The sequence below is a fragment of the Bufo bufo genome, chromosome 5, assembly GCF_905171765.1.
Source record: "Bufo bufo chromosome 5, aBufBuf1.1, whole genome shotgun sequence".
NCBI lineage: Eukaryota > Metazoa > Chordata > Amphibia > Anura > Bufonidae > Bufo > Bufo bufo.
In genome coordinates this window covers 167,872,870-167,899,219 of record NC_053393.1, presented here as the reverse complement: position 1 = coordinate 167,899,219, position 26,350 = coordinate 167,872,870, and the positions used below count along the sequence as shown (strand labels likewise).

Sequence of the window (26,350 nt, the reverse complement as noted above, 5' to 3'; positions counted from 1 at the left end):
ACTCTTTGAATGAGAAGGTGTGTCCAAACTTTTGGTCTGTACTGTATATATATATATATATATATATATACACTATTTATTTATATATACTACTCACAAAAAGTTAAGGATATTTGGCTTTTGGGTGAAATTTACAGAAAACCCCCAAAAAAATTATATCATGAAAGTAGAGCATTTAAGTAGAAGCAGCAATGGTGATTTCCTCATCCCAAACAATTTATTTAAACAAAAACCAACAACAGTGGTGGGTATACGTCCACAAAATATGCCAGTGTCTCAATAACTTGTCATGTGGCCTTGAGCATCAATTACAGCTTGACAACGACGTCTCATGCTATTCGCAAGTCGACTTATTGTCTGCTGAGGCTTGGCATCCCACTGTTCTTGAAGGGCGGACCTCAGGTCATTGAGGTTCTGGGCATCAGAGTTACGAGCCTCTTCACGGTGACTCAGCTGATCCCATATGTTTCGAATGGGATTCAATTATGGAGAAAGTGCAGGCCACTCCATTTGAGGTGCCCCAGTCTCCAACAGCTGTTTGCTAATGATGTGACCTCGATGAGCTGGTGCATTGTCTTCCACGAAGATGAAATTAGGCCTATGTTGTTTATGCAGAGGCACAGTGACTGTATTAATGATGTGTTTTCAAGTAGTATGGGCTTGTCACTAACATTCACAAAGTGCAGGGCAGTTCTGTATTGACTAGACACACCTGCCCACACTGTAACACCACCATTACCACCAAAGGCTCGTCTAGTGACAACAGTGGCTGATGCATAGCGCTCTCCTTGATGTCTCCAACATAGTTGGCGGCCATCATTTCTGATCAGCATGAATCCACTTTCATCAGTGAACAGCACTGAGGCCCACTGGTCCCTTGTCCAGCGTAGATGCTCCCTGGCCCATGCCAAACGATGACGCCTGTGACTGGTGGTGTGGTCAGGTACCCTTTAGGACCGGTAGTCTAGCACGCAGACCTCGCTGATGTTAACGGTTTCAAATGGTCTGACATGACACTTGGGTGTCTCTCACTTTCTTTTAAATGTGCCTGGAGTTGTGTGGCATTCATCATCCTTTTCAGTAGAGCATTGTTCACAATAAGGCTAGGTTCACACCTGAGCGTTCCTACGTGCTGTAAAACGCTCAACAGGCAAAAACCAATGTTTCCCTAAGGGCATGGTTCTGACCTGAGCGTTTTACAGCGCGTACGAACGCTGTAAAACGCCCTACGCCTCAAGAAGTACAGGAGCTTCTTTGGGGCGTATTGTTGCGCGTAACACTTCTGTTTTTCATTGTACGCCTCTGTGGTCAATAGTAAGAACGCGCGTACGACGCGCGTTTCCAAAATACAAAAACGCCCGATAAAAACGCCTGTAAACACCGCTTATCGAATACGCTCAGGTGTGAACTCAGCCTTAAGCGGTCATCAGAGTAGGATATGGCCAAAGGACATCCACTTCTATGCCTTTCTGTGACTCTTCCAGTTTCTCTGTATCTCTGTTGCAACCTGCTGATGACACTCTGTGACACTCTAAGCTCAGTGGCCACTTCCCTCTGAGAACATCCTGCTCGAAACCTCGCAATGGCGAGGTACTGTCGATCAATTGTTAGGTGTCGTCTTGGTCTCATGATGTCAAAATGTGATTAGCATGATGAGAAAGACTGTTTAAATACCAATTCTATAATTGAACCAGGAAATTTATTGGGCTATTCATGGATCAAACACCTGTTGGGAATTTTGCCAGTAAACTCCTTGTTAGAGAACAGCAAGTTGTGCAAAAAAATAGTGAAACATTAAACAGTTGGACAAGCACATTGAAAAGTTTACAGAAGGTCACATTAAGTTCACCTTTAGAGGTTAGAGTGTATTTTAGGTTCATCCTGAAATTGAACCGTATCCGTATGTCATCCGTTTTTTGCGGATCCATTGACTTTGTATTGTACCAGGATCCGATTTTTCAGGACAAGAATAGGACATGTTTTATATTTAAACGGACATGCGGAACGGAACAACGGAAACGGACAGCACACATTGTGCTGTCCGATTTTTTCCAGGACCCATTGAAAATGAATGGGTCCAGATCTGGTCCTGATCTGTTCCTGAAAAAACGGAACAGATCAGGAAAGAAAAAACGGACGTGTGAATGGACCCTTACTTAGAGCATATTAGGAAACTTATAATTACTTAAAAATTATGGCTAAAAATTGAGTGAGGAGCTTATTTTTGTCTGTTTAAAAATATATTTATATAATACGCCTGTAGCTGTGTTAGAAAAATGTAATGTGTATATCTCATAAAATGCATATGAGCTACTATAGGCTTGATGTTTGCATGCTAGCAATCTGCCATGTAACTTTCATCTTCCGTAAGTGATTAGAAAAGAGAGTCAAGCCTAAGGCGAGCTGCTGTTGTCGCTGGCAGGTGCATACATAATTGCCAAATAATTATACACTGGCCTTTGTTGAAATCTCTGCAATGCACTCCAGCATTCAAGCTGATATTAGGTATTTATTCACATAGTAAGAGCACCTTGGTACTAATTGCATTTACATATGTATGAATCAATAAATGTTTTTTTTTTTTGTTTTTTTTGACCAATTCATTTTAGAAGGACAAAAAATTATTTTCTGATGTTTGCTTCCAGTTTTCGTGTCATACACAGCCAATATATTCGGAAAAAAAGTAAAATGCAATTACGGTAGATTTATTCCTGATGTGGTCAGTTTTGTGTGATGTCAGTTAAATGTCAAATCACACACAGGCAAAAGAAAAGCATTATTTTCTGAGGTGTTTTGATGTACGAAGCAGTAGTTGTTATAAAGAGTTTTTTATCTATTGACACCTATTCATTGAATTCTTGTTCCAATAATTTTCAGCCCACACATCCTTCTGGGAACTACAGTTGACTGATGGCAGCATGTATGGACAGGTTTCGGCTTGCCTCTGCATGTGTGTGCCTTAGGACACAGTAGGGAAGGAGAAGCGAGCACTATATTATAGGTACTTGAAGTTCATTGCATTAAGACCAAGGTTATATAGCAGAATGAGATCAAGCTATGTCAAACACAAGACAATTAGGAGACTAGTATCAGTGCTAAAAACAAGGGTCTTGACTGCTGCAGTAAAATAATCCAGAGAAAATGATGGAATGATCACAACTTCAAAAGAAATAGGTTGATTCGATGTTTCCCAGTTGTCAGTCATTAATTGTCTATCCTTTTTGACCTACAGCCAGCAGATTTTAATGAGAATGAGATTGGACTACTGATACTATTTGTTTGCATTAGCGGTCTAATCTGCATTCTGTTGTCTTCAGTTTGGCTGTCAAGACAGACAGACAGCTGATTTTGCTGCGGAAAGTTGCTGTCAACAGCTACTTAGTTGAATTGTCATCCATGTAATGGATTCAGTCAACCAGAGTGAGACTGTTCAGCTTGTTAGGCACTCTATGATCATATGAAGGGGGCCATAAGCAGAGTCGCCCCATCTATGATGTTCATATGCCCCACTAGGGCATATTGAAAGGGTCTTTTGTAGACAAGAAAACTCCTTTTTTTGTCCAGTTAAGAAAACCAAATCCCGAACAGAAGCCGAATGGACTTCATTATGGTAAGTGGAGTCAGTTCAGCTCTGTTTGTCTGTTATGTGCCGATTCGGCACTTTTGTTATCTTTGTTGTTCTGCTCCTCTAACGGAGCAGAACAACGGAAATCAAGAATGATGGTGTGAAAGAACCCTTACCCTACATTGTATTTCAGTTGAGGTCAAAGGAATGTAAAATTGCTGATGCAGAAACATTGCCTAATACAGAACTGTTTGCAGTTCTTTGTTAGGGCACTTCTAACATATCTTGGTTATATATACAGTCCTCATACTTTACAGAAAGCTGTAGACCGCATTATAGCTTATATTTTTCTCTTAATATGTTATGTCTTCTCTTTTAGAACTGGTTGGATCCCGCTAAAGAAATCAAGAAACAAACACGAAGTAAGTAGCAGCTTTCTGGAGTGTTCTGTAACCGTTATTACAACCTTGTATCATATGATGTTGTATCAATGTTATATCATATGGACATATGATTGTGTTACCTATTTAACTTATTGGAGATTGTCATAAATAAGACATAGTGGGTAGCAGCAAGCGGGCCGCTTAGCCAGGCAGAAATGAAAGAGATTGCATTTGTTTTAGGGGTGACTGCACAGATCTGACACACGAAAAGGTGAAGTGCCCTTCTATGTGTATTCTTGACTAGAATATCTCTGAGTAGCTAATGTTTTATATTTGAAGATATTCTCAAGTGATTTAATGTACTTGGTGAAATAAAAGCCTTTATACCGCTAACAACAGTCTCATAAGTGGTTGTCATAATGAGACAAAATTAATGACACTCAAATGCGCATAGCACACATTAATATTTTCGAGCAATGAGATTATAAGAAGCAGAGACAGTATTCAGGCCCTTTGCCCATTATTTCTGTAGTGCAGAAATAAAGTTGTTCTTCTAAATTTTATTGAAGTAAAATTAGCTTACTTATTAAAAACTATACAATTTTGTTATTAGTACCACAGCTTATAAAAAAAAAGCTACTTCTCCACCTAAATATATTTTAGAAATACTGATAAACAAAATTGCATGGTTTGACCATTGTCAAACTGTTTCTCTTCCCATACCTAGCAATGAATGTTGGGAGATTTGAATTATGAAACCTGCCGAAGTATGAATTCAGCTCTGGACTATGAGACTGGATTCCCACGTGCAGCTTTTCATGCAGTTTTTTTGAGGAATAAATACAAGTCAAAGGAGAAATAGTACCATATTTTTCACCCTCTAAGACACACCTAGGTTTTAAAGGAGGACAATAAGAAAAACATATTCTTCATTAGACCTCAGATCAGACCAGCAGTCAGACCCCTAATGTTAATAAGACCTCAGCTCACAGCCCAAATCAGACCCCCAATGTTAATAAGACCCTCAGTCAGACCTGAAATCAGACCCCCAATGTTAATGTTATAAGACGTCAGCTCAGACCCCAATGTGAATGACCCCCAATCAGACCTCAGATAAGAGCCCCAATATAAATAAGACCCCCCATTCAGACCTCAGATCAGACCCCCATGCCTCAGATCAGACCCCCATGCCTCAGATCAGACCCCCATGCCTCAGATCAGACCCCCATGCCTCAGATCAGCCCACTATGCCTCAGATCAGCCCCCCATGCCTCAGATCAGCCCACCACAGCATCAGATCAGCCCCCAGCCTCAGATCATCCCACAGGCTCAGATCATCCCACAGGCTCAGATCAGCCCCCATGCCTCAGATCATATAAAATAAAATAAATAAACTTACCTTTCCTGCTCCGGATGCCGCAGGCTCCCAGGATCCAGCTCTCTCTTCTTCTTCCTGCCGTCGGCTGTCCTATGAACCGACGCGCACAGCGAGAGGTCACAGAGCGTCCCACGATGTGCACAGCCGACAGCAGAGGACCATCGCTTCCCGGTCCTCTGGTACAAAGGAGCGCTTCCATAATGGTATTCACCCCATAAGACGCAGTGACATTTTCCTCCCACTTTGCAGGGGGAAAACGTCTGTCTTATGGGGCGAAAAATACGGTATTTCCTTTATACATTTTGGGTCCATGCTGTTCTATAAGCTTTCTACAGAGTTTTCATATAAATCCAGAAGAAAGAAAATGTATTGAATTCTCCCCTAGGGGTAGAGCAGACTATCTCTGTACATACAGAGTCCAGTTGATGTTATGGCAGTGCATGGAGGCTGTGATGCTCCATTCGAAAAGAACACTGCCATATAGGGTCCCTGCCTCTGTGCATGAGCCTTTAGTGTCCCTATATCCACAGACTTAAAAAAAAAATATTGGTAGAAATTATTTCCATGAGACCCAGGGGTAGAAACCAGGATTTTCAGAAGCTCATTGTCATTTCCACCCTATTGCAAATGAGCATTTGATATTTGTGAAGTTTGATATATAAAGAGAAGTCAAAAATAGAACAGCATTGTTCACCTCACATTTTAGAAGGTGCAGGTTTAAAAATTTGGCCACACACCGTTCATACGTGTAGTGTTATACTGAGTTCACACAACACTTTATTAATCTAGATCTAGGTCAACCATACCTCCCAACCATCCCAGATCCAGTGGGACAGTTTTGGATTTCACTGGCTGTTCCGTGGTCCTGGAACAGCAATGTCCCGCTCTCAGCTGATTGTAATGGAGAAGCAGGGAGCCGTCCCCAGTAGCTGCACAATGTACTGTTACCCTTCACTCTGCTGGTCTGTGTAGGAGGAGCGGGGCAGGCAGAAATCAACCTCCTACACAGCAGCGCAATGTCTGACAGTATCCTGCCTGAGGAACAGAACTACTGGGAGTGGGCACATATCTGGGCATAGCAACTGTTAAGGGGGCACATGTGGCCGTAACTACTGTGAATGGGGCACAATGTGGGCATTAATACTGTGTGCTGTCACAAAGGGAGAATAATTACAATGTGGGGGCATAAAGGGGACTGGTTGTGTATAGTTATGTTTTTGGCGGAGTTAAAGGCATAGTATTAAAAAAAAAACTTTTTTTTTTTTTTACATGAAAATTTTTACAAAAAAACTTTGTTTAAACCCATCTTCAACACCACAAAAAGAAAGAAAAAATACAAACCAAGGGACCTCACTGTTAGGTTCTGTTCACAGCGTCAGTTGGCTCTGTTTTTAGAGAATCAATGAGCAAGATCCGTCAGGTTTCTTTTTTTTTGTTTTTACCACAGACTACACTATTCTCCTTTAGAAAAACAACTGTAACCAGAATCAGAGAGACCTCATCCCAAATTTATCATATTAGGGTTCTGTATGTCATATAGTGCTCTTGCTATAAAGTAATAGGCATCTTGTAATAAGAAGATCCATGCACTGGCACAATTATAATTGCGCTGCTGCTCTTTGTCATATTATCTCTTTTATTTTTAGCTGAAATGTGCCCGCATGTCTCACACTCTCTGCATCCTTCCCAGCAGCGTTCTCGCCCATCACTTTTATTTTCACTCCGATCTGGATTTTACTGCTTTCCTGTACAACATAATGACCTTGCATCTCCAAACATATTCCTGCTGCAGTCCGGATGAAAGTAGTTTTGCAGCATGCTGGGCCTCAAATGATATACTTGCTGAAATCTTGTGTCTGCAGACATTTCGGAAAACTGACACAGGAATGGGCACCATGTGTTTCCTAAGGGTCTTGGAGAATTTATTCCAATAAAAACCAGTGTCCGATTATTTATGGTCTTCTTTTTCAGATGGTTCTTGGCAGTTCTCCTTTAATGTAAAGTTCTACCCACCCGATCCTTCCCAGCTTTCAGAAGACATAACCAGGTATGTATATTTTCTATATCGCACTCCATGCTAAAGCTTTCAGCCAGTGGAAAGGAGATACTGAAATGGCTATAAAATGGGCTTTTATTATAGATCTTTTTTTAGATATTACCCTAGAAAAGTAGATGGTAATAACCATTGTACAGAATTCTTGTCTGTACAGCTAGCCATGTCCGAGGATGTGCACATGATAATGGTTCTGTTAATGGGAAGCGTTAGCACAGCACCAAATCCTCACACCCATTCATGGTGGCACTGGTGCCCTTAATGAAAATGTCATCACTCTGCCAAACTCCCACATTGCAGTTAATCATCAGTTCCAGTCCATCTAGGCAAGGAATCACCACCATAGTCTCTGGCTGCTCACCATGGTAGTGTAAGATTTATGGTATGGCTCACATATGTCACATTAATGGCAGACATCTTAGCAGGGGCTTTAATAATGATTTGCACTGATTATTATTTTTTATTGTGCAGTGCAGTCCTATAGATTGTGCCCTGGTATAATACAACAGGAGTGGATGGCAGATGCCAGGCTCAGTGACAGGTCTTGATGTGATGGCTCTTTCAGCTTCAGCATCATTGTTATGCATCTGCCAGTCCGTATTAATCCTGTCCGTAAGGTCATCAGCATCGGAGTGTGAGCATAGCGACTTGACTGCGTTTGATCATGTGAATTTTACCAGGGCTGTGGAGTCGGTAAGCCGTACGTCAGGCTCCAACTCCTCTATTTTTCTACATTCTGACATTCACACTTTTTGATAAATAGGGGCTTTAGTTTGATTGAACATAATATATATTTATATGATTCCATTGCCGACTCCACTCAAAAATGACTCCAACCCTACCGCCCTGGTTTATAAGCATCTAGTAAACATATGAGACTACATGGGTATCAAACAGATTTTCAGATTATTTTTTTTTAGCTAAAATGTTAAAAGGGCATCTGTCAGCAGATTTGTAACTATGACACTGGCTGACCTGTTACATGTACTCCTGGCAGCTGAAGGCATCTGTGTTGGTCCCATGTTCATATGTGCCCGCACTGCTGAAAATAAATTATGTTTTAATATATTCAAACGAGCCTCTAGGAGTTTTGGAATTGGAACTCTCATGTGCATATGTTATTTGCTGTAAATACAGCACACTATTTCTTTTATTGGTATCCGGCTTTCCATGGAAAGTAAATGCATTGCCGCAGTAATCAGAGACAGCATTCATTATGGCTTATTTACTAAAAAAGAAACTGCAGACAAGATAATTGTGCTGTTGCAAATAGCAGCTGATCTGCCGCTGGCTTTCAGGGTTCAGTATCAATGTTTGTTACATTGTAGTATTGGCGGTTAAGGCACTGTTCACACCTTGTTATTTTCTTTATTTACATTCAAAATGAATGACATGAAAATCTCTTCATGTAATTGCCAAAAATATAGCCCAAGGTATATTGGGGAAATTCATGCAGCAGTTTTACTAAGAAGTGTGCTGCCTTAAAATTCACCAAATTTATTAAGAGACCCTGGCCTGTTCATGTACTTGGTGCATCTTCTGGCAGTCTGTGTGGTGGAAAAAGAAATCTTTGCCAAAGTTGAACTGGAGTAGATTGGCACAATGAGTTATACCAGTTTTTAGCGTACATTATAGTAAATATGTTTGGCTATGGGAGGCCACGCCCTCTTGCTAAGCCCTACCCCCTTTTTCAGAAGTGGTGCAAGCAGTGTGGAATAGAAAATCAACTGTTTGCGCAAAATGCTGCTTGCAAAAAAAAATAAAAAATGATTGGGATTTTTGTATGGCAGAACATTGGCAATACAGCCTTTGATAAAATCTCCTATTGAGCCATATTGTAAAGGCCCATATACTGCACCTACATGAACACATTCAGTATATGTAGATAGGAAGGTGTAGCTAATGCTATATTATTCTGCTTATGACTGATTCACACTTCAGTTAAAGGGTTGTGCAGTATCAGGATATTGGTGACTTAGGGCTCTTTCACACCTGCGTTCTTTTCTTCCGGCATAGAGTTCCGTCGTCGGGGCTCTATGCCGGAAGAATCCTGATCAGTTTTATCCTAATGCATTCTGAATGGAGAGAAATCCGTTCAGGATGCATCAGGATGTCTTCAGTTCCGGACCGGAACGTTTTTTGGCCGGAGAAAATACCGTAGCATGCTGCGCTTTTTGCTCCGGCCAAAAATCCTGAACACTTGCCGCAAGGCCGGATCCGGAATGAATGCCCATTGAAAGGCATTGATCCGGATCCGGCCTTAAGCTAAACGTCGTTTCGGCGCATTACCGGATCCGACGTTTAGCTTTTTCTGAATGGTTACCATAGCTGCCGGGACGCTAAAGTCCTGGCAGCCATGGTAAAGTGTAGTGGGGAGCGGTATACTTACCGTCCGTGCGGCTCCCCGGGCGCTCCAGAGTGACGTCAGGGCGCCCCAGGCGCATGGATGACGTGATCACATGGCACGTCATCCATGCGCATGGGGCGCTCTGACGTCATTCTGGAGCGCCCGGGGAGCTGCACGGACTGTAAGTATACCGCTCCCCACTACTACTATGGCAACCAGGACTTTAATAGCGTCCTGGGTGCCATAGTAACACTGAACGCATTTTGAAGACGGATCCGTTTTCAAATGCTTTCAGTTCACTTGCGTTTTTCCGGATCCGGTGTATAATTCCGGCAAATGGAGTACACGCCGGATCCGGACAACGCAAGTGTGAAAGAGGCCTTATTCTCAGAAGGCGGGGATCAGATGACCAGCATCCCCTCTGATAAGCTTTTTGAAGAGGTTGCGTTCTCTTCAATGTGTACCTGCACGTCGTCTAGCTCGTAGTGGCGATGCAGTGTAATCACAACTGCTTCTCCCATTCGAGTGAAACGGATGAGCAGTTGTAATTCCACTATACTGCCGCAATAACCTGATCGTCAGGGGTACTGCCTTTCGGACCCCTCTGACCAGATATTGATTACCTATCCTGAGGATAGTTAATCAATATCATAGCACTGCACAACCCCTTTTAACGTTTTCTGTATTTTTTTAACCATTGGGACTTGTATGTTGGTTACACATTTATGTCACATGGTGGTCGTGTTTGGGGGATATATAATGACATGAGTTGTTCTTTTTCCCCGTACAGGTACTATCTGTGCTTGCAGTTACGAGATGACATTGTATCCGGGCGTCTCCCTTGTTCCTTTGTGACACTGGCTCTCCTGGGATCTTACACTGTGCAGTCAGAACTTGGAGACTATGAACCTGATGAGTATAGTGGTGACTATGTCAGTGAATTTCGCTTTGCACCAAACCAGACAAGAGAACTGGAAGACAAAGTTGTTGATCTGCACAAAAGTTATAGGTGAGATAATAATAATAATAATAATACAAACATTAATCAACAGGTATTCTATGGACAAAGAAAACCCTTTACGCTTCCCACTGACATTTTTTTAATTTTAGATGAAAAAAAGAAATGACTAAAATGAGGAAAAGATTCTCAGCTATACAACACAAAGGATAAATTATTTTAAAACCCCAGTCAGCAAATAATTTATCTTTGCATGTTATGTAGCCGAGGATTCTTTGCTTATTTTAATCATTTAACCCTTTCAACCCCAGGCCAGTTTTCACTTTCCTGCCCAGGCTATTGTTTGCAAATCTGACATGTGTCACTTTATGTGGTAATAACTTTAAAACGCTTTTACTTATCCAGGCCATTCTGAGATTGTTTTCTAGTCACATATTGTACTTCATGACAGTGGTAAAATTGAGTCAAAATATTTCATTTTTATTTATAAAAGAAAATACCAAATGTACCCAAAATTTTGAAAAATTAGCAAATTTAAATTTCTCTACTTTTATAATAGATAGTAATAACTCCAAAAATAGTACTTTACATTCCCCATATGTCTACTTCATGTTTGGATCATTTTGTGAATGCCCTTTTATATTTTTGGGGACGTTAGAAGGCTTAGAAGCAAATCTTGAAATTTTTCAGAAAGTTTCCAAAACCCACTTTTTAAGGACCAGTTCAGGTCTGAAGTCACTTTGTGAGGCTTACATAATATAAACCACCCAAAAATGACCCCATTTTAGAAACTACACCCCTCAAGGTATTCAAAACTGATTTTACAAACTTTGTTAACCCTTTAGGTGTTCCACAAGAATTAATAAAATATGGAATTTTTCCATTTTAAACAATTTTTTTCCACTAACAAAGCAAGGGTTAACAGCCAAACAAAACTCTATATTTATTGCCCTGATTCTGTAGTTTACAGAAACACCCCATATGTGGTTGTAAACTGCTGTACGGGCACACGGCAGGGCACTGAAGGAAAGGAACGCCATATGGTTTTTGGAAAGCAGATTTCACTGGGATCATTTTAAGCTGCCATGTCACATTTGAAGACCCCCTGATGCACCCCTAGAGTAGTAACTCCAAAAAAGTGACCCCATTTTGGAAACTACACCTCTCAAGGTATTCAAAACTGATTTTACAAACTTTGTTAACCCTTTAGGTGTTCCACAAGAATTTATGGAAAATGGAGATGAAATTTAAGAATTTCACTTTTTTTTGCAGATTTTCCATTTTAATAAAAAAAATTCCACTAACAAAGCAAGGGTTAACAGCCAAACAAAACTCAATGTTTATTGCCCTGGTTCTTTAGTTTACAGAAACACCCCATATGTGGTCGTAAACTGCTGTATGGGCAGACGGCATTGCGCAGAAGGAAAGGAACGCCATATGGTTTTTGGAAAGCAGATTTCACTGGGATAATTTTAAGCTGCCATGTCACATTTGAAGATCCCCTGATGCACCCCTAGAATAGAAACTCCAAAAAAAGACCCCATTTAAAAAAACTACGGGATAAGGTGGCAGTTTTGTTGGTACTATTTTAGGGTACATATGATTTTTGGTTGCTCTATATTACACTTTTTGTGAGGCAAGGTAAAAAAAAAATAGCTGTTTTGGAACCGTTTTTATTTATTTTTATTTACAATGTTCATCTGACAGGTTAGATCATGTGGTATTTTTATAGGGTGTGTGTGACTTTTTGATCGCTTCGTATTACACTTTTTGTGATGTAAGGTGACAAAAAATTGCTTTTTTGACACTTTTTTTTTTTTTTTGAGGGGTTAGTTCATATGATATTTTTATACAGCAGGTTCTTACGGGCGCGGCGATACCTAATATGTATATATTTTTATTTATTTATGCTTTACACAATAACAGCATTTTTGAATAAAAAAAATTATGTTTCAGTGTCTCCATAGAGCCATAGTTTTTTTAATTTTTTAGATTGTGTTAGGTAGGGGCTCATTTTTAGCGGGATGAAGTGACGGTTTGATTAGTACTATTTTGGGGTGTGTATGACTTTTTGATCGCTTGGTATTACACTTTTTGAGATGTAATGTGACAAAAAATGGCTTTCATGACACCATTTTTATTTTTTTATTTTTACGGTGTTCATCTGTGGGGTTAAGTCATGTGATATTTTTATAGAGCAGGTCGTTCCAGACGTGGCAATACCTAATATGTCTACTTTTTTTTTTTTTTTTTTTACATTTAACACATCAAAAGCATTTTTGAAACAAAAAAATCATGTCTTAGTGTCTCCATAGTCTGAGAGCCATAGTTTTTTTTATTTTTTGGGTGATTGTCTTAGGTAGGGGCTCATTTTTTTGCGGAATGAGGCGATGGTTAGATTGGTACTATTTTGAGGGTCATACGCCTTTTTGATCGCTTGGTGTTGGACTTTTAGTGATGTAAGGTGACCAAAAAATTTTTAGCACAGTTTTTATTAAAATTTTTTGACTGTGATCACCTGAAGGGTTAGATCATGTGATATTTTTATAGAGCCGGTCGATACGGACGCGGCGATACCTAATATGTCTATTGTCCTTTTTTTTTTTTTTCTATTTTTTTTTTTTTTTAGCTTACTTTATTTTAGGAAACTTAATTTTTTTTTGTAAAATTTTATTAACTTTTTTTTTTCACTTTATTTTTTGTCCCACTCTGGGACTTTAACTTTTGGGGGTCTGATCCCCTTTACAATGCTTGTGATGCATTGGCTGTAAGTGTATTACTAGTGTAATACACTTACAGCCTGCTTGACTGTGAGATCCAGGGGGCTGGAGAGGCTAAGAGGGAAGGCAGCTACCATGCCTAAGTAAGGCATTGGGCTGCCATCGGGTCCCCGTCACAGCAGTGCGGGGACCCGATGGCTGCTCCCTCACTCCCCATACATCGCATGTGCTGCGGTCATTGCGTGACAGGGGATGTATGGAGCAGTGAGCCCGCTCCATACGCACGATCTGCCGGCTATATGATACGGCCGCACTAACAGGAGGCGGCGATCGCGCCCCTGCCATTCAACCCCTCAGGTGCCGTGATCAAGGCTGATCGCAGCACCTGTAACGTGATGCGCCTCCATCTTCCTTCCAATCGAAGCCCCCGCAGTGAGATCGCGGGGCTCCGATCGGTTGCTATTGCAGCCTGGACGCTGCTGAAGCGATCCAGGCCTGCCATGGCTTTCTCCATACTGAGCTATGCACGAGGCATAGCGCAGAATGGAGTGTGTAAAAATCCTATTCACCGTAATAGATCTCTATTATGGTGAATAGGAGTGGGGATCAAAAGATCCCATGTACAAGGCCCCTATGGGGGCTAATTGCTGTAAAAAAAAAAAAAAAGTTAAATAAAGTTTAAAAAAACACCAGAATTTAAAAGTTTGAATCACCACCCTTTCCCAATTTTACATATAAAACTACATAAACAATAAAAATAAAAAAACATATTGGGTATCGCCGCATCCGAAAATGTCTGAACTATTAAAATATTTTTAAAAAATTCTTGTGCGGTGAACGCAGTTACCCAAAAAAAATGGGATTTGCCTTTTTTTTTTTTTGTCATTTTGTCAAAAAACAACAACATTTGAATAACGGTGATCTAAACTTTGTATGTACTACAAAAATGGCATCAATGAAAAGTACAGTTCGTTACACACAAAAAAAGCCCTTATAAAGCTCGGTAGACCGCAATATAAAAAAGTTATGGCTGTCAGAATATAGTGATGCAAAGAAAATGTTAATTTTTCTGAAGATAATTTTTTTTTTTTAAGTAGTAAAACAAAAAGAAAATGTTCAAGTTTGGTATTGCGCATTCGTATTGAGACGCAGAATAAGAATGTCAGGTCATTTTTAGTGCATAGTGAACGCTGTGATGTCAAAACCCCAAAAACCTTGGTGGAATTTTATATTTATTTCAATTTTGCCACACAAATATTTTTTTTCATTTTTTTTCTAATACAAAACAAGGTAAATTAAATGGTGGCATTAAAAAATGCATCTTGTCCCACAAAAATAAGCCCTCATATAGCTATGTGAACGGAAAAATAAAAAAGTTATGGCTTTTGGAACATGACAAAACAAAAATGTGAAAATGAAAATAGGCCTGGTCTTAAAGGGGTTAATATGAGATCGGTGGGGGTCCGACACTCAGGAGCCGCTGCACTCATGTGAGTACTGTGTCCTCTTCAGTGCATGCCATCTACATTATAGCAGTGGTGCAGGGTAATTACAGCTTTCTATCCCATTCAACTGACCGGAATGAAAAGCTGTAATTACACTGCAGCACCGCTACAATGTAGACAGTGAGCAAAACTGAAGAGGACACAGCACTCACATGAGTGCCACGGCTTATGAGTGTCGGACCCCCACCGACCTGATATTGAGGATAGGTCATCAATATCATGAAACCAGACAACCTCTTTAATCTCAAAATCCAATTGTGTAGTGTTAGATAATGTAAGAAATGTGGCAATAGAATTACATGAATTATTTTAACTCTATTTGGCTTGAGCAATAGTGTGGCAAACAAAGGCTTGGAGGCTTTCTATTCTTTAAATGTACAATTCTTTGAGAATATATTTTTTAGATATTTTTGCTGTTTTTCTTTTTCATGTCTGCAGTACTATAAGTAGCTGATAGGTGTAAGTTTGACACCTGGTACCCCACCGATCAGCGGTTTGAGAAAGCACCGGCGCTCACAGGAATGCCACAGCCTTCTTGCAGCTTTTTCCAGGCCATATGACATCACGTTCATTGGTCACATGGCCCATTGAATGGGGCTGAGCTGTCATACCAAGCACCACCTCTCTACAGTGTACGGCGCTAAGAAGTTAAAGAACCACAGCAGAAAGTAAAATACATGGAGTGACTTCAAAAAATTATATCCAGTAAACCCGTTGGTATATTTAAAAAGAAAAGACATTATTCACATATAGGCTGTTAATATGTAATAACATTTTGGGGGATGGTAGTGTCTCTTCAAAAAGGATATTTTCAATGGTTTATCTGGGCTTTTATTAAATCTATAATTTATAATAAATTCAACTTGCTATTAAGTATAAAATATTTCCATTCACAATTGGGGAACAATACATTCAACAAAAACCCATAGCTACATACCAACATAAAAGCAGGACACATATAGATACTACCAAACCGCTCATTTTTATTGTTTTATCTATAGGCATGATGTAAGTTTTTTTATTTTATTTTTTACACCAATGAACACCCACAGTTATTGTCTGTCTATGAAATTAGCCCTGGTGTACATGGGTGTAGTGCTGTGTAACATCACACTGTATATGACAAGGAAAAATGTATCAGTCGCATGAACACTGTGTTCTGCTGCTAATAGGGTTTCTGGGGTAGATTTATCAGAACTGATGTAAAGTAAAGTTTCCACCTTTCATTTTTAAGAGCTCCTTTAGACAATGAAAGGCAGATTTCCTACACACCAGTTTTAATAAACCTACCCCTGTGTTATAGCTATTGAGAATAGCATTGTCTTAGGCTACTTTCACATGCAATTTTGAGATCTGACAGAGGATCTCAAAACCGAAGGAAAATGCTTTAGTTTTGTCCCCATTCATTGTCAATGGGGACAAAACTGAACAAACCTGTCACGCTCTAGTGTGGGAGGGAAACCCCACACCGAATGTAGCAGGGAAAGGAAATAAGGCCTGAAAACCTGGGAAGGAAGATGGACACTTCCTAGTGAAAACCCTAATCAAAGCCCTAACTGACTACCAGTGGGAACAGTGAGTTCATACACAGGAATACCTAAAGTCATATCTAACGCTAAAGTACTAATGACAGGAATGAGACATCCTGTTTCTCCAAAAGGGAGGATGAATGGGAGTCTGCCTAAGGCCTAATGCAAATCAACAAGGAAATGCAACACACAGAAAAGCCAAAATACAAAGGGAGAGGTAACACTTAACTTCCAAGAAGCTATGGCAGCACCAGGAACTCAGCCGAGATCCAAACACCAGCTATCCACAGGTCCAACTGAAGCTATAAACAGCACAGCATTGTGGGAGAAACAACTATAAATAGGGAAAGTTAAATGACCACAATAGCAACACCTGGAGGTTAAGGGTGTGGCCAGTACCAGAAACAACACAGACGCCTATTGATCCACAAGGTAAACATGTCAAACCAAACCACGTGTTGCCAGTCTCAAAGATCTCCTGCCATGCGTATGTCTCGGTACGTCCGTGACAAAACCAAATCGGAGTGCACCAGAATATATTCTGTTTGGTTTGTTGCGTTCTGCAAGCAGCGATTTTGTGTCCAGCATGGGAAACTGAACAAGCCAGATCCGGCACCAAAAACCATGCTAGTCAATGGTGCCAGGTCCATTTTTTTCAGATGCAAAAAAAAAAAAAAAAGATCCGGCACCCATTGACTTACAATGGTTTTAGTGCCGGATCCTGTTTCTTAATTTTCGATATAATACAACCAGATCAGTTCTGAACGCATGCAGCTGGTTGTATTATTCGAACTGAAGGGGTTTGCTGTGGTTTTAAGATCCCCTGCCTAATCTCAAAACCGGACAGCATAAACGCTTATGTGAGAGTAGCCTTAGTCGTCAGTGCTTTTCTTACCATCATAAGCACTGAAAACCTGATGGACTCCTTTAGAAGTGCTCATTCAGATGGGCGATGTTCACATCCGGGTGCTGCTCGAATGTAGAATGGACAGCACTTGGGTTGAACCATTTCTCTATGCAGAGAGGATCGCAGCATGTTCCATCCAACTCCGATATTACTGCAAGACTCACTCAAGTGAATGGGTTTGCAAGAAATACGAACTGCTCACATATGCCATTGTGTGTAGTCTGATTGAAAACTTATCAGTGTTTACCAGCCATCACACAAGCACATTTTATATATTTCATCTGAAAGAGCCTTAAAGGGAACCTGTTACCTGGAAAACACATATTAAACCAACCACAGTACCTTAACGTATGCCCCAGTGTGTTGCTAATCATGATTTTCTTTCCTCATTCTGTCTCCTCATATTTGTTAAAATCGCCGTTTTAATGTCTGTTGGCACCTTCTCCAAGTCAGGCTTGAAGTCAGGGGGGCAGCAGCCTCCTTGCTTCACGGCACGATAAGCTTGCCCCTTACCCCTCCTCTCTACAGTGTGTTGGACATCTTGCCGTGATGCCGGGACCGCGCTTTTATCGCGCATGCGCCATGCGCTGCCTGTTACAGCACGATCCCGGCTCCCTCACTCACCGCCTTGATTTTGCAGACTGCGGATGCGCCGTTCAGTTCCATCGCGCTCGCGCCCGGCCGTCGCTTCTCGTCTTTAGCGTAAGCGTGATCGCCTCAGGCGCTGGAGAACGCAAGCCAGTGATCACGCTCACGCTAAAGACAAGAAGCGACGGCCGAGCACGTTGGAACTGAACGGCGCATGCGCAGTCTGCAAAATTAAGGCGGTGAGTGAGGGAGCCCGGGAATGCGCTATAACAGACGGCGCATGCGCGAGAAGAGCGCGGTCCCTGCATCACGGCAAGATGTCCTTCACACTGTAGAGAGGAGGGCTAAGGGGCGGGGTTATCGTGCCTTGAAGCAAGGAGGCCGCTGCCTCCTTGACTTCAAGCCTGACTTGGAGAAGGCGCCAACAGACATTAAAACGATTTTAACAAATATGAGGAGACAGAATGAGGAAAGAAAATCATGATTAGCAACACACTGGGGGATACTTTAAGGTACTGTGGTTGGTTTGATATGTGACAGGTTCCCTTTAAGTCAGTGGGCTCTATAGATATTCATTGGGACTTCTTTAAAAATAGATCTGTCTTACCTTTCCTGGTTATCTAAGAAGTAAAAGCCATGGAGGTTGGGTGAACAGGGCCTAAACCTTGAGTTAACACAATTTAATATAGAATGAACCAGTGTGTACAGAGTAAAGCTGGCCATACACATTAAATAGCCACCTCCCCAATAAACATACAGGTTCCGTTCAGCTGAACATTTATGAGCATTCAATGGGGGAGAGAGGAGAAAGCTGATGCCAGACACTGGTGTTGGCTTAACTACTGGTAGAACAAAAGGATTGGGTAAAAATAATCACTTCGCCTGAGGATTCTCTCCCCAAACACTATCTGTTGAGGGGAGTCGGGAGGACCCCATACACTTCAGAATGTCGGCCAAGCCTGCCGGTCTCTGGTTTCTGCCGACAGCAACACTAATGTGTGTGGGGGCCTTTAGATTACTTATTTTGCTATTGAACATATTTTCAACAGAATTAGATAGATCGCACCCAACAGCCAGATGGATACAAACTCAAGAGCACTCAAGAAAAGGCAATTTAGATGAATTAGTCCAGGGAAGCTCTGAGCTACAGGGAAAAGAAGAATTAGGCTATAGACTAGACATTTCTGGCACAAAAGTACAAAAAGAAAAATAAGCAACTTAATTGATTTTTAGAATACAAAGAACTTCTGATCTATAATCTGCTAAAAATAGTGTCTTTTCTCTGAGAAATTCCCTTTGGGAAACAGAATGTTACTGTACAGAAATGTACTAAATTGCAAAAAGCTCTTAACGGTCTACAGCTTCAGGTTTTTATTTTGCTGTTTTGAATTTCACGTTAGGCTGGTTTTCATGGCTTGCATATAAGAGCGTACAACAAAGCCCTAGTAGATATAAGTAGACACACATACTCCCTATCTATTCTTACATTGTCATAATGATTGTTTCAAACGTATTATATCACTGTCATTACTGTATCCAGGATTTCTGTGATAGAATGACACATGTAAATAATTTCTCAGTTCTTTCATTCATGGCACATGAGTAAACAATTTTTAAGATTGTTTAGTGCATTTTTGATCAATGTAGCAAAATAAATAAATAAGGAATTGCATTTTCTTGCATTGGCTGCAAGGTTGCTTTTGACTTTTATAGTGTTAAGGGACAATTGAAATTGCAGTGCAGATTGTGGCAATGTTGCAACTTTGTTACTTTTCTTAAATTCTACATATTTTCTGTGTAGAGTATTTGTGTTCATGACTGAAAGTTGCCCTGCTGGTCTTCTACACTCTTTGGCAACAAGAAATACATTGAGATAGAAATGTCAGATTGTAGCAAACATTGGCATGCCGTTATATCTCAGGCAGATATGTAAACGATTACATATTTAATTTTGATTAGATACTGGGTCTTGCCACAAGAGGGCATAAAAGTGCTTCCAAACCGCCCTATTAAAAGGCTGTCGGAGGCTATGTTTGGCTAGTGTACCTATTGGTGAGAGATGGTTAACTGCTAAACATGTTTCTACAACACACTCACAGACATAATGCCCAGTTGACAGACATTGAGAGGGGGAGCATTATTGGACTTAGAGAAGCAGGGTGGTCTTTTTTGACAAAATGCCTGCCATTTTGGCTGTTTTGACCTAGCTGTTAGGAGGTATTGGGAGCAGTGGTTACGTGAGGGCACACATACGCTGTAAACAGGCTCTAGACAGCCCAGACAGGCTACCAGTAGAGAGGATTATTTGACAAACACAAGCAGCAACCACAGTTTCATTGTCCACCATCCAGACAAAGGTGGCATCTTCAATACACAACCTTTCTCTTCCCGGACCATTTCTAGCTACTTTAGCAGAAGGAAATTTGGTGTGATGGTGCCCATTAAAGGCGTAATCTGGGAATTTATAGTGATGATGTTCCTCTGAATAGGTCATCAGTATCAGATTGGTGGGGCTCCAGCATCTGAGACTCCCGCCGATCAGCTGTTAGAAGAGGCCAGATAGGATAGGTCATCATTATCAATTCCTGGATAAGCCCTTTAAGTGTACTGGCATTGACAGCCAGCCACCATCACCATTTGCAGTGGTGTCGTGAACAAGAAACCTGGACTGCTACATACTGTAACTGTATTGTCTTTAGTGACAAATTCAGGTTCCACTTGGGATTTGATGACGGTCAGGTGCGAGTATAGAGGCCTGGTGTGTGAACACTTCAATCTTGCCTTTCCTGTGCAGCGATACACTGCCTCAACTACTAATGTGATGATCTAGGGAGCTATTGCATATGACAGTCGGTGACCCCTAGTAGTGATACAAGGAAAAATAACTGCTCAGTGATATGTTCAGGACATCCTGCCACCGCATGTGTTTCCTCTCATGGCAAGGCTTCCAATTGGTATTTTTCAGCAGGATAATGCATGCTCACACACAGCAACAATTACATAAGTGTATATCTGCCAGATTGCAACACTTCCTGCCCAGTTGCCACATTTATCGCCAGTCGAGCATTTATTGACTAGCTGTGGTGCCATCTTCAGCAACCTACACGTGTGCAGGATCTACGAGCCTAGCTGCTGTGGGCAAATATGCTCCAAGAAACCATACCGAACCAAGAAACCATACCGAACCTGTATACCTCCATGCCCAACCGTATCTCATCTTGTATTCACACTAGAGGTGGCCGAGCAGGGTACTTGAGCCTTCTTTCAATTGTACAGTTGTCCCCAATAACCTTATCCTTTCTCTCTGAAGAGACCCAGGGTATTGGAGCTGCAATTCTTATGTTGGCCAGCAGGTGACAGGCCAATATAAGAAATTAGCAATTCAGCTATTACCATGCTTCTCTATGAAACATGGTAATATTGAATAAAAAATAAATTACAGGGCTCCAGGTGGCGACCAAAACGTTTGCCAATGCGCCTTAAAATTTGCAGATTGCGACAAGACTTTTTAGTCTTGTCGCCATTTGCGACTGGACCGCCGGGCTCCTGCGCAGCCTAGTATCAATTAAAGAACATGGCACGCACCATGTTCTCTTCACTAGCACAGTGGAGAAGGAGGGAGTCCCTCCCTCCCCACTGTGACACGGCCGCCACTGCCACCAATGGGGAGATAGCAGGGAGGAGCTGTGGCCACTGCGCCACCAATGAATGTAAAACATATTAATACAAGTATAGGCAGTGGTATCACAGACCCGTCCTCAATAACAGGGCATGCGATACGCGGCAATTAACCCCTCAGGTGCCACATCTGAGGGGTTAATTGCCGCGGATCGCATGCCCTGTTATTGAGGCCGGGTCTGTGATACCGCTGCCGACACTTGTATAAATGAGTTAAAGAGGACCTTTTATGGGTCCAAAAAATATGAACTAAGTAGCAGGCTACATAGAGCGGCGCCCAGGGATCTAAGTGCACTTACTATTATTCCTGGGTGCTGCTCCATTCGCCCGCTGTGGCCCCCGGTATTTTCAACATTCAGAGCAAGGAGGAGAAGCCAGTGTCTCTCCTTCTCCCTGACAACAGCGCTGTCCAATCTCAGAGCCAGGGAGGAAAAAAAACTCCCTGGCTCTGAGCTGCGATTGGACAGCGCTGCTGTCAGGGAGAAGGAGAGAAACCCCATTGGTGGCAGTGGCAGATTACACTGCTGGGGCTCCGATCGGTTACCATGGCAGCCAGGACGCTACTGAAGCCCTGGCTGCCATGGTAATCTCCCTGCTGCTGTGTGTACTCTGCACAGTGTAGCAGGGAGAGTGTGAAGTCCTAGTCACCCTAATACAGCTCTATCGGGGTGAATAGGACAAGCGATAAAAAGATCCAGGTTATAGCCCCTAAGGGGGGAAATGGTTATTAAAATAAAAGTTAAAAAAAAACACCAAAATACTAAAAGTTTAAATCACCCCCTTTCCCAATTTTACATATAAAATTTACAAACAATAAACATATTACATATCGCCACATCCGAAAAAGTGTGAGCTATTAAAATATTAAAAATCTTGCCACTCTGGTGAAGGCCGTAACAAAAAAAAAAAATCAAAACCGCGCAATTCGCCATTTTTAGTCACCTTGTCCCCCAAAAGATGTCACTGGATGTGAGAGGTATGTGGTGCTGTATTCTCCTATATGTAGTGCTGGCTCACTACTGTGACCTGCATCTCATCTTCTCCGTCAAGTCCTTTTTTTAATTATATGCATTTTAAATTTGACGACTAAAAATTTTTATTTGGCTCCTAAATTTTTTAGTTTAGGAACCAATGGCTCCTGGTTATTTTTATTTTTTTTGTCTGGAGCACTGAATTAGTGAGTATTGTAACCTCAAGCACTGGCTACAAAAAAATAGAAAAAGTAAAAAAATATATATGTAAAAAATTTTTAATTCTAAGGGGGTTTCCTTAGAATAAAAAAAAAATGCATAAATAAAAAATATAAACATCATGGGCATCACTGTGTCCAAAAACAACTGCACTATTAAAATCTCTAAAAAAAAATAAAAATTCCAATACGGCGGAAAAAATTATCTAATTTGCTGCTTCGCCATTTTTTCATCGCTTCTCTTATGCCAAAAAAATTTATAAAATGTGATCGAAAAGTCCCACACACTCCAAAATGGTATCAATAAAAACCTACAGATCAAAAAATTAGCCCCCACACAGCTTAGTAGAGGGTCAGAATATGGTGATGTATGGTGATTTATTTTTACACTATTTAGACATGTAAAACCTATACTTATGTGGTATCGTTGTAATCTTACTGACCCAGAGAATGAAGGTCACAGATCAGTTTTGCCGCAAAGGGAACGCCGTAGGGACAAAACCCATAAAATGGTGGAGGAATTGCATTTTTCCCGCTTCCCACTTCATTGTATGCCATATTAAATGGTGACATTAGAAAGTACAGCTTGTCCCGCAAAAAAACAAGCCCTCATATGGATATGTGAATAGAAAAATAAAAAAGTTATGGCTCCAGTAATATAGGGGTTAATTGTATATATTCTATTATAGTTATAAACTATAGAGTGCGATCACATTTGCATTTTCCGTTTGTATATGTATTTCGCCATAGTGATGTGCACCTACATACAGGTTGTGCTGACCCAATCCCCCACATTTTTTCTTTGTAGTATATATTGGAGGCGTGGCGATCTCCTTTGAGTCATGCACACCTGACCAGTCAATCTGTCCTGGAGGCTGGTTTTAAAGTCAGTATAAAACTGAGTCTGCTTATATAGAACCTACCAGTAGCCATTTGGCTCCAGGAGAAGTATATGGTGGGCTCAGCGCATGTTGGTACTTGCATCCCTGGATCCGATGAAAGCTGTAATGGCACCGGACGGGGTTAAAAGCAGAGTGTGCTTGGCTTGCATGCTGACCTGCATTCCCTGGACTTTGTGTGGCTGTCATGGCCCATAAACAGGTAGGAACTAGTGTTAGGGACCACTCAAATGAGGCGACCTTGACGTGGTGAGTGGCTTATTACGCTTTGGCCAAAATGTACACCAATGTCTCATCCAGCATGGAGGCAGGGCAGAATGCTGGATGTAGACTGCGATCACATTTGCATTTTCCGTTTATAGTTATAAACTGTTAACATAAATAATAACTGGGTTATTCACGCTTTAACATTGCCAATATTTGCAGCTTTTGTTCAAATTTTATGCAACTTTTATATTTGCACATATTACATACTGCCACACGTGAACATCTTGGAAAATAACACTGCAAATTATAGACTAGTGTTGTCTTTTATTATTTTGCTTGCTTTGTTTGACAGCTGTCCACAAGTGTGAAGGATCTCCTATTTTCTATGGCATTTATTTAAAGATGTATACTTATTTGTTTTATTTCCTGTAGCATGGTTTTGAAGCTGTAGTTGACATTTTTTTGGTGTCAGTTCTGTCACATATTTTTATAGATAGCAGCTTATGTTTACATTCTATAGGCACTATAAACGGCTTGACCTAATGCTATTTTCAATGTAATGTAGGTAGTTCAAACGCTTAAAAGCATTTCTGCGTGATTTAACATGACTGACAAATTGTAGATATCATTTTTTTGCCCAGATGCTTTATTGTGTAGAACATGCATTAAGTTAATAATGTAGTCTGAACCTGATGCAATCGTATCTCAGTAAAAACTATATATTTTGAGAAAAAAATAATTTCCTAATCTATTTTGTTCTGCAGAGGAATGACTCCTGCTGAAGCTGAAATGCACTTCCTGGAAAATGCCAAAAAATTGTCAATGTATGGGGTGGATCTACATCATGCTAAGGTATCAAATTATATCTTGTGCCACGTGACATGAAAAATCCAAAGCAGTGCCTAAACTGGAGAATAGTTATCACTAGATTTCCTTTTGGAGAATTCTATAAAGTGATGCCTCTTCCAAATTCCCTAGTGACACACGGAATCTTTTACATACACTGCCATATAGTGTTATGTTGAAAGAGTTCTACGGGCATTAATAAAATAAAATTATTGAAAATACTTAAATAATACTTGATTAGAAATATATTCCCAATGACATTTCATTAGTTATAAGGGCTCATTTTGTCTGGGGAGCAATCATCAGGAGAAATAAAATGGCCATCGTCCTATTAGTGCACACGAAACCTGTCCTAATTACACTGCAGGACAAGTTACTTTACAACACTGAGCTAAAGAGCTGCCTCATCCTCCTCTTCCACTTGTCAGGAATTATGACCTTGAATAGGCTTGAGCAAATCGAGCTTCGGATCATAGATCCAAAGTCGATTTGTTAAAAAACTTTGTTGTTAATGCTGTTTCTGTACAGCATTAAAATGTATGGGTGCGGTGTAGCAAAACATCGTCTTGGCCGAAGTTGTGTTAGACTTCGGTAAATGACTTTGGTATTCCTATCAGCGTATTTAAAAGCATTTTAAAATAGGAATCCAAAGTCGGCTTCGTTACTGGCTGGTACCTCTGTACGAAAGCCCACTTCGAATTCCTATTTTAAAATGTTTTGAAATACGCAGATAGGAATACCGTAGTCATTCACCAAAGTCTTGCGCAACTTCGGCCGAGACGAAGTTTGGCTACACGGAGCCCGTTCATTTTAATGCTGTACAGAAACAGCATTACTAACAAAGTTTTGTAATGAATCGACTTTGGATCTATAATCTAAAGCGCAAATCGCTCAAGCCTAATCCTAAATACAGATGATAAGGCATTCAGCTAAATCTCTGTAGGAATGGAGTTTATGAGGAGACATGAAGTCCAGAGAGGAGGTGTGGATAATGTGCAACCACAGCCCCACATTACCACAGTCTGTCCTGTCCATCCTCTCTGTACTTCATGTCTCCTCATGAACTCCATTTCTACAGATATTCAGCTAAAGATCTTATCATCTCTATTCAGGATCATAATCCCTGACAAGAGGAGGCTGAGGCAGCAATTTAGTATTCTGAAGTAAATTGTCTTGCAGTGTGATTAGGACATGTTTTGTGTGTACTAATAGGATGGCGGCCATTTTATTTTCCGTGGTGATTGCTTCCTAGACAAAACAAGCCATTACAACTATTGAAAGATATTTGATAATATATTTAAAATAAGGTAATATTTAAGTATTTTCAGTAATTATATTAATTCCCGAAGAACCAGGAATTAACAGTGCCATATTTATGTGGCTTTTCACATACATTTTTTTTCTGTTGCATTTGTATGGTGTTCAAGAGAAATAAACTGTGTGCTTCCATATAAAATCAGTAGCATAGATAGGTATATTAAAAGCCTCACACATCTCCATAATATAGGCTGTGCATGAGGACAAAAATACAGAGATTGCACGGTAATTTGGGAAATTGCATAGGGTACTTGGTCACCTTTTGTTGTTTTCTTTCTAAT

General features: G+C 40.7%; 1 protein-coding gene across 21 annotated transcripts in view; it reads left to right on the top strand.

The window, feature by feature from the left end:
• The window catches only part of EPB41L3 (erythrocyte membrane protein band 4.1 like 3), a 342,189-nt gene that overhangs the window by 245,142 nt on the left and 70,697 nt on the right, over positions 1 to 26,350 (top strand). For all 21 annotated transcript variants that reach the window (XM_040433765.1, XM_040433753.1, XM_040433752.1 and 18 more), the window contains 4 exons: positions 3,945 to 3,987; positions 7,298 to 7,373; positions 10,517 to 10,735; positions 24,671 to 24,758. In XM_040433765.1, the coding sequence (XP_040289699.1) occupies positions 3,945 to 3,987; positions 7,298 to 7,373; positions 10,517 to 10,735; positions 24,671 to 24,758 (426 nt within the window). The remainder of the gene's footprint in view (positions 1 to 3,944; positions 3,988 to 7,297; positions 7,374 to 10,516; positions 10,736 to 24,670; positions 24,759 to 26,350) is intronic.